At 51.6% G+C, this 9,403-nt stretch overlaps 1 protein-coding gene across 1 annotated transcript; it reads left to right on the top strand.

Moving 5' to 3' along the window:
• Positions 1-6,639: 6,639 nt before the first annotated feature.
• On the top strand, positions 6,640-7,539 carry TAS2R5 (taste 2 receptor member 5). The gene has a single exon (XM_007952778.1). It carries the CDS (start codon positions 6,640-6,642, stop codon positions 7,537-7,539), a length of 900 nt encoding a protein of 299 aa, XP_007950969.1.
• Positions 7,540-9,403: the final 1,864 nt, after the last annotated feature.

Genomic DNA, 9,403 nt, shown 5'->3' with positions numbered 1-9,403 from the left:
GGGAGGGGGAGAGAGAGAGGGAGGGAGAGGGAGGGAGAGAGAGACAGAGGGAGAGAGGGAGAGGGAGACAGAGAGAGAGAGGGAGAGAGAGAGAGGGAGAGGGAGGAAGGGAGAGGGAGAGAGATGGAGAGAGGGAGAGAAGGAGGGAGAGACAGAGAGGGAGAGGGAGAGGAGATGGAGCGGAGAGAGAGAGGGAGAGGCAGACACACAGAGGCGGACGTGGAATGGCTTGTGAGTGCTGGTTCCTTGGCTGACAGGAGCGTCATCAGAGACTGGGCTTGTGGGCCCCGGACCTCGTAGGAGACATGTTTTTAAACCACAAAGTGGAAACCTGAAAGGAGAAATCATTGAAAAGTTCCTTGCATGGGGCTCCCCCGGAAGGACTAGGCTGCTAGACAGATGAGGGAAAGTAAGTACAATTCCTGTCAGAACTCAGCGAAATTCTTAACAATTTCAAGTTTGTTTGTATTGTGTAATTTTCACATCAATGTGTGTGACTTTGGGTTTCCCTGATCATTGTCATCTGCCAATGAGCCGTTTTCAGTTGTCTCAGTTTAAGAAAACAGAACAAAAAAGAAAACAAAAAGGAAGGGAGAGGGCCTGTGTGGGAGGAGAACGTCAGTCGTTTGGACGTGAGGTGTCTTGATGAGCGCCCCCAGTGCCAGCCTCCTCAGGAGAAGTGGAAGCTCACTTGGGGCGTTCAAAGGAACCCTCCCGGAGTGTTCTTCACCTGTGGAAGCTGGAGTGGGGTTCCCTGGTCTGGGCTGGTGGTGAGGCGCCTGTCGGTCCCTGGGATGCCTTCCTGACTGCCCGGCTCCCAGGCCTCCGGGGTGTGTGTGTCGGGGGGTGCAGAGAGAGAGAGAGGAGTGGTAGTTTGACCAGACTCCAAGAGCTGGGGCTACTGCGGTCTGAGGGGAGGCACAGATGAATTGTGCCCCCCGCGGGATATCCCACAGCCAGCAGAGTCCAACTGTGGAGAAAGGGTGAGGCGAGACACTGGGTCTGAGAGAATCTGCCCGGGGTCAACACCCAGGAAGGGAAGGGTGGGGGAGGTGGCAAGGACCGTGCAGGGGTGAGGCCGGCAGGAGGGGCGAGCCTGGCGGTGCGGTGTGAGGTTGGCTCTGCATTCGGTGGGTCCCTGGGCCTGGGAAAGTGGTGGCTGGAACTCTGCCAAGCGCCTGGAGGACGCAGTGAGAGGCCTGGGAGGTGCCTGCCATAGGCACCATTTGTTGGCGAGGGGGGATCCTGAACGTGGCTCATGCCGAATTTGTTTGGTAGTTTCTGACCTATTTCAGATGCAGAACTGTTATCTGCCCCCACTTCAGTGCTGTCATGGTTGGGACAGGGCCTGGTGATCTGAGACCCTGGTACCTCAGGAGAGGAGACAGTTGTCTGTCACTGTCACTCAGAGAAGACATGCTCCTCAACCCTCTCCCCTCCAGGTCATTGAAGTGTGTGACTCTGAAGGCCAGGGCAGTTGGTCTCTGTCTCTGTCCATCCTCCTGGAGACCCCGGAACTGTCCAGAGCCATGCCTTTCCAGCAGTGGCATCTCTGTCCATCCTGGGTTTGCTTCCTTGAGTAAGAACCAGCTCAAGTGTGAGGTGTGCTCCTAGCTCCTGAAGGGAACCATGATGGAGAGAAAGCACCGAGTGAGGCAGGGAGAATCACATGTGCTGTCCCGTCCGCGGGGCACCAGGCAGGGTGATCCCCATGACCTTCATCATCCAATGGCCCTGTGTGGCTACCTCCTCACTAGCATTTTTATAGGGAGGAAGGAGAAGCTCAAAGGGTCATTGGCTTGTCTTGGGACCCAGCCTGGCTGAGTAGGGCCGTGTAAAACCCAGTCTGTGGGACTTCCCCTTGTAGGAAGGTTAGTACAGCCTCCCGTCTGTCTGTGCTGTGCTGGCATGGCCCGCGATGGCTCTGCTCTGGGGGACAGACGTCCAGAGGCCCTGTCTGTCCTGTCTTAGTGTGCTCTTAAATGTGCTTTTTTGGAAAAATGCTATTCCTAGATTATTAAGAACATTACTCTCATATAAACACTGAGTTTTATTCAGTGTTTTTTGTAAGAAAGTTTTAATCTTCATTTGACTTTATTATATTTCACAGAAAAGTTGTAAAGGGAGTCCAGAGGGTCCCCATATTCCACAACCCCCAGTTGTCCCTAATGTTAACACCTTATGTAACCACGTGAGATTTGTCAAAACTGAGGAATTAACAATACAGTGATACCTATCAAATCCAGAACCCATGTAAGGTGAAACCTGTTAGAGAAAGAAAACAAAGATTTTCCACTAAAAAGATGTGATGGAAAAGTGGAAAGTGACACCCTGTCAAGGGCAAAAAACATGAGGTACTGGGAAACAAGGTGCTCCCGTCAGGTTCTGGCTTGCGCAGTTGCCGCTTGTGATAGTTAAGGTTATGTGTCAACTTGGCTGGACCTGGTTGAGTGGCTGGGCAGCTGGTGGTAGTTATTCCCCATGATGAGACTGCAATCAACTCCATGGTGGAATCTACTGTGAGCAGCTGAGTAGCTGCCTTAGGGCTCTGGTCTGGTTCCTGTGTATAAGGAGAAGCCTTGGGAACGGTCTCTAGCCTATGGCACACTTGAACCCTTTAGGTAGCCAAGTTGTTATTCAGCAGCCTGCCGTGCTCTGGTGACCTTGGGACTTTCAATGGACTTAAATAAATGGCCTGCTGTGTAGTTTGGTAACATCAAGACTGTGCCTTTTCGTCCACATTGGGCTTGTCAGCCTCACAGCCAGCAGCTGAGTGAAGAAAAGCCTCTAACTTTAGTGGGCCGGGAGCAGGAGGCAGAGCTGAAGGCTAAGGTTGAGGGGCTTTCACCCCGCCCCCAGAGCCTGGCAATTTGAACTTGGACTTAAAGCCTTCAAACGGTAAGAGAATAAACTCTTGTTCAAGCATCCCATTTGTGGTATATTCCATCAGAGCGGCACTAGGGAACCAGAACACCACCGTACTGTTAGTGCCAGGCTTTGGTGGCCCCTCCAGTGTGCCCCTCACATCTCTTTTCTGACCCAAGATCCCATCCAGGGTGTCATGTTGCATTTAGTCTCTTGGTCTGTGACTGTTTCTTGGTCTCTTTCCTCATTTTCTATGATGCTGGCTGTGGTCTTGAAGGAGACACTGGTCAGGTGTCTTGTTCAGTGTCCCTCAATTCTTGCTGTTTCCTCATGAATACACTGGGGTCAAGGGTTTGTGGGAAAGTGTGACAGAGTGAAGTGCCCCCATCACATCACATCCCATCACATCAGAAGGAACATGTCTCCACATGACTCCTCACTGGGAGGCTGACCTGGCTCAGGTGGGGTCTGCTGGACTTTCCCTCTCCAGCTCTATTGGAGTCACTGAGTGCAGCCCAAACTGGTGTGTGTGTGTGTGTGTGTGTGTGTGTGTGTGTGTTATGCGCCACCTGCCGGAGGGTCTCTGGCAATGCTGTCCCTGTCTCCACATGCTCCAGGGTCTCATGCCCAGCCTGACCCTCTGCCGCCCTCCACCCAGACAACACACCTTCTCTTCTCATCCTCCTCCCCAGAGGTGGGGGTCCTGGCTGTGGCTGGACCCTGGCTGAATCTCCCCCAAAGACCTGAACCCTGGTGCAGTCCTTGTAGCTGACCCCGTGGGGAAGAGCCCTCCCTTCATACGATGGTGGGGAAGGAACTGGAAAGACAGTGGAGACTGTACAGTTATAGTGTTGCTCCTGTTACACTTGATTTCAAAATGGTAATTCTTTCCACTTCCCCTTGTCAGGAGTGACATAGTGTTCTGACAAAGGAAACTGCATTGTCTGTTCGGTCTGCACTGTGTCTGCGAATGTGGACCAGCACGGATGGTTAGGGGAAGAGAGTTTGTGCAGGGTACCAGCTGCCATGGAAGCCTTGCTGGGCGCCGCCTAGTGGCGGAGTAGGCACATTCCAGAAGTGTGGTAAGGGCTGCCCTGTACAGAAACACACTGCTGGTGAACCTGCTCCGATGCGAGCAGGGCTAGAGCCGGCCTCAGACTGGCTGCTGGGGATGTTCATTGGCTGAAAGTGTCTGGGCTCTGAAACCAGCGCTGATCCTTCCTTTCTTCCTCCCTGGAGTCTTGTTCTGTCCAGATAGACTGCTCTGGGGGTGTGGGGCAGAGGGCACATCTGTGTCCGGGGAGGGTGGGTCTCCCTGGACCTCTATCTTCTGTTCAGTGCTGTGAACCTGGAGTCCCTGGGAGGGAGGCTGGGTAACTGCCAATGGACAAGGAAGTTTACTGTAAAATTAGTTAAAACCTTTATTTTCACTTCTCTGATTTAAAAATAAAACGAGAAGGAACATGGAAAATGTGCCAGAAACCAGGGCCTACGCTCTGTCCGCGATGCAAAGCACCTTGTTTCAATAACTCCGGGAGTCAACTGGTTGCCATGGTTTGCAAGTCTCCCATTTTTCTCCATTACTGCAGATATTTCTATTTCCTTTGTCACTCTGTCTCCCCTGATAAGGGAAAGTTATCATTTTAAAATAATGTGTGTCTTAAAGAAGATAAACAGTGCAATTGATTGTTAAGGCTTGTTTCAAACCAAACCAAACTCACTGCCGTGGAGTTGGATCTGGCTCATAGCGACCCCTCCTTGGGTTTCTAAGGCAGTATCTCTACAGAAGTAGATTGCCCAACCTTCTTTCCAAGGAGTGGCTGGTGGGTTTGAACCGCCAGACTTCTGGTTAGCAGTCAGATGCCTTAGGCACTACACCACCAGAACTCCCCAGGGATTGTTTAGACAAGCATTCTTCCTTATTGGAATTAATCAGTAAGCCATCTCGATTTCCTCTATGGCTTAGTCTTTCTTAACACAGGTAGTGCAGGAGGTGGTCTAAAATCGTCTTTATATTTCTGGAAATTTTCTGCGAGGCTTTCTGGACACATGTCAGTTGGCTGCCATGGTCAGTGTGAGGTTCTGGGCAGAGTGGACCATGCAGACCCTGCCTCTGCAGCCTGCAGCCAGGGCTGTGAGACGCCAGCCCTGGGGTGGGATGGAGATGGTGCAGAAAGTACGGTGGGAAGCAGGGGCTGTGGCCCGCTCCCTGCTGAGTGAGTGGTGGTCTACCCCACTGTCACGGTGGCAGGGCTGAGGCTGGAGGTGGCTGCCCAGTGCTGAGCCCAAAGCTGACCCTGGTCCCACACCCTTTCCTCTGCACCCCGGCTGTCCCCTTCCTTCTAATCAAATTCTTCCTTGTCCTCATTTCTTCACAGGCACTTCCAGCCTGGTCTGAATGCTGTGTGTGTTTCCTGTTTGTTGTGTAGCCACACAAGCTTTTCCCATCTCACAGTTGTCATTGGTGGGAGTCTGTCCTGCACTGTGCAGCTGAGCCCTCTGCTCAAGGTGTCTCAGGGCTGTAGTCAGGGTGCCGGCCGGGCTGAGGTCCTTTCTGAAGATCAGCTCCTCTTCCAAGCTCATGTGCTTGTGGGCAGATTCCATGTCCTGCTGCTTTGCCAGGCTGCTCTCAGCAACCAGAGGCTGCCCCTAGTTCTGGCCAGGTGGCCCTCTCATGGCCTCTCACGACGTGGTGGCTAAATTCTCCATGTCCAGCAGGAGACTCACCCTTCAAGATGGCCCAGGCCCTCTTTCAAGACTGTCACTGACAGAGCTGGGCCCACAGAGGCAAACGTCCCTTGTGATTAACTCATAATCGATTCATTTGAGACCTTGATGACATCTGCAAGAGCCCTTCACTTTTGTTATCCAACTTCCCCTAATCACAGAAGTGCCATCAACCGATCCATAGCGTGTCACACTTGGGGAATGGTGAATGCAGGGTGTGCCCACTGGGGGTGAGAGTCCTGGAGTCACCACCACAGACGTGTTTGCCCCAGACCAGTCCTAGGGAGGTGGGGTCTCAAGGACGCCAGCAGGGAGCTGACTTGTTGCTGTGTAAAATCTCCTTCGTTTCTTGAGGACTCGGCGAGCCCTGTTTGTGTTGTGGAGCTCATCCTTCCTTCAAGTCGGTGAGGTGAGACACACATCCAGGAGAGTGCAGACAGTCCTCAGGCAGGAAGGACAGACAGCCTTGAAGGCAGCGCTGGCAGTGATGGTTCGCCCACTGATGCTGGGTCCTTCACTAGCTGGCATTACGTAGTACACGCTTTGGTTCTTGTACTGCTTTCTTCCTCAACATTTCCTCTACTTCTCATCATGGAGCATCTTTTTTCTTTTTTGAAATTTCTGAGGTTATTCAGCTTTCATGACTTTATGTCCAAAGCTCTTTTTATGAAGACAAAGTCCCTTTCTGTGGCCTGTGGGCTCATATGTGATGTTGTAGATGTAGTGTGTTTCATGTGATCTTTCTTGTTCTGTCACAGCTTTGTGTAGACTTTGACCTTGACCCTTGAGGGGGAGTGTCTACAGCCATGGGGCTGTTCTGTGTCTCTGAGACTAGACACGGGGTTTGCTTGTGGGGATGCAAATACAGAGGGGACAGTGACTCCAGCATACTCTGCCCCTCTGCCACAGCTTTCAGTCTCTGCCTGAGGACAGGTTACAGAGAACAAGGCCAGGACTGGGTTCAGCGTGAGCAAGGTACTGCCACCAGGGCTCTGAACCATAGCCAGAGCCTTGACATCCCTCAGCCCACAAAGGACTCCTCTCACCATGGTGACCGTGGCCCAAGGCCTGCTGATGGTGGTGGCCATGGCTGAGTTCCTCATCGGCGTTGTTGGGAACGGAGTCCTTATGGTTTGGAGTATTGGAGAATGGACCAAGAGAGCCAGACAGTCCACCTACAGCCGCATCATCCTGGGCCTGGCATCCTGCCGCTTTCTCCTGCAGTGGTTGATCATGACAGAGCTGAACCTGTTCCTGCTCTTCCAGAGCAGTCGCTGGCTCTGCTACCTCAGTGTCACCTGGGTCCTGGTGAGCCAGGCCAGCCTGTGGTTCACCACCTTCCTGAGCATCTTCTACTGCTTGAAGATCACCACCTTCAAACACCCTGCGTACGTGTGGCTGAAGAAGCAGGCCTATGGCCTGAGCTTCTGGGCCCTTGTTGGCTACTTGATCATCACTTTGCTTCTCCTGACCCACATGGCCCAACAGCCCTACATGCCCTCCCAGGGGAACAGCAGCATTCCGCACCCCTTTTTGAGCTGGCATTACTTTCACATATTCCTCTTCAATTCGGGAAGTTGGCTGCCTTTCTCGCTGTTTCTGCTGTACTCTGGGATGCTGATGGTCTCTCTGTACAGACACCACCGGATGATGAAGGTCTTCACAATGGGCAGGAGGGACGTCCAGGCCCAGGCTCATGTCACAGCCCTGCGGTCCCTGGGCTGCTTCCTGGTTCTCCACATCGTGTATGTCCTGGCCAGCCCCATCTCTATCACCGCCAAGTGGTCCACCCTGGATCTCACCTCCGTCTTCTTCTCCGAGACCCTCATGGCTGCCTCCCCCTCTCTTCACTCTGCTCTGCTGGTTCTGGGCAACCCAAGGGTCAGGCAGCCTTGGCAGAGAATCCTGCAGAAGCTGGTGCATGCCTGTAGAGGTGGTGGCCCATGACTCGGGGGAAGGAGGGCTGTGCCAGACAGTCTGGATAGCACGCCAACAGGGAGCTAACTTGTCATGTAAAAACTCCTTCTCTGAACTAATCTCATGAATTAGCCTCAGGAAAGATGGGGGACAAACCTGCCCGTGCAGTGTGCATCACAGTAGCGTTCCCATAGGAGTCAAGCCTGGCTCTGTGTTTGGTAAAAGAGGTGCTTATTCTCTTGATGTGTTGCAAATAATGCACTCCATTTTTCATATTTCATATACAGGTTGTGTTTTTCCACAAATCAGGAACAATGACTATAGGGAACATTAATTTTTGTGAAGTTTCATCTAACCATTAATGTTGGCCATTTGAGGCAAACTTTTTAGAAAAGAACCATAAACTAAATAAGTTTTCATTTTTCTTCTGTTCTACTTTTAGTCTAGCTATCTAACCGAAAAACAAAACAGAGAAAAACACCTATCTATATTTCTGGCTGTTTCTATGAGCCTAAGACTTGCCTTTCAGGCTATGTGCCAGGTGGTCGCTCTCCTTAGTTCTCTAGTGCTATATAGAGATATCACAAATGGATGTCCCTTAACAAACAGAAGTTTATTCTCTCACAGCTTAGGAGGCTAGAAGTCCAAGTTCAGGGTGCCAGCTCTAGGGGAAGCCTTATTCCCTCTGTCAGCTCTTGTGGAAGGTCCTTGTATTCAACCTTCCCCTGGGTCTAGGAGATTTTCAGCACAAGGACTCAGAGCCCAAAAGATGTACTTTCCTCTCAGATCTTTCTTGGTAGTCGGGTCCCTCTAATCTCTGCCCACTTGTTTAATCTCTTTTATATCTCATAAGAGATTGACTTTAAAATAAACCTAATCTTATAGATTGCATCCTGCCTCATTAAAATATCTGCCTCTAATTCTGCTTCATTTGCATCATAGAGGTTAGGATTTACAAAACAAAGGATAATTATTTCAGTTCACAAAAGGGAGATCATATACAGTACTGAGAATCATAGCCTAGTCATGCTGACACATGTTCTAGGGGCCACAATTCAACTCACAGCAGTCACCAAGACCTGGGTGAGGCTCCTGTGCTCAGGACCTGGAGTGGGGTGGGGTGGGATGTGTCAGTAACAGTCACCATGACCTGCATGAGGCTCCCTTGCTCAGGACCTGGAGTCAGGTGGGGTGGGATGAGGGGACTGACTTTTGCTCTCAGGAAGTAGCCAGAAGAACACTGCTCCCCAATGAGGTCAAGCCTTCTCCTCTGCTATCAGTTATCTACCTGATCTTCCACTCTGGCCTCTCCACAGCCTGAGCTGGAGGGAGACCATCCAGAACTGGCTGTTTCTGTTTTCTTCCATGTCCCTGGTGCTCAGAACACTACCTGGTACGTAATAAACACTTAATAAATATGATCTAAATGACTAGTGAGCTGCACTGACTAGGCTCCTTCCTGGCATGTTGTTGAGAGCTGGCGGCTGTGCTGGGAGCAGACTGAGTGTCCTGCCTCTGGTCTAGTGTGCTTTTCTGGACCTTGTGCTGCTGTCTTAGAGAGCCGGGCTTGCCCCTCCCTCCTCGGAGTCCCTTCTCCTTCCCACCTGCTTTCTCAGCCTTCTTTTCGGCTTGGTGGAGACAACTTGGAAGGACAACACTTGATGTCCTTTCTTACAGGACATGGTGTATCTACTTTCATCCGCCTTTCTCTCTCACCATCTATGCTCACCAGCGTGGTGGATGGAGGTGCATGGGGGGATGTGTGCCCATGGCTGTCATCTGGGCCACTGGCTCTGCTGCCACCAGTATGAGCTGTGGGAGGTCAGGCACCCCCTTTTATGTCAGGGGATGATACTAACCACATAGTAGGATGAGTTTCTGCCATTCCATCTCT

Source organism: Orycteropus afer, unplaced genomic scaffold (assembly GCF_000298275.1).
Source record: "Orycteropus afer afer isolate SDZICR_OR568_19922 unplaced genomic scaffold, OryAfe1.0 scaffold00358, whole genome shotgun sequence".
In the NCBI taxonomy this organism is placed as follows: domain Eukaryota; kingdom Metazoa; phylum Chordata; class Mammalia; order Tubulidentata; family Orycteropodidae; genus Orycteropus; species Orycteropus afer.
The sequence above is the reverse complement of the archived record's forward strand: the minus strand, read 5'-3'. Positions and strand labels throughout refer to the sequence as shown.

Excerpts from the sequence above, each read along its gene's own strand:
- TAS2R5 (XM_007952778.1), top strand. The coding sequence starts at position 6,640 with ATGGTGACCGTGGCCCAAGGCCTGCTGATGGTGGTGGCCATGGCTGAG.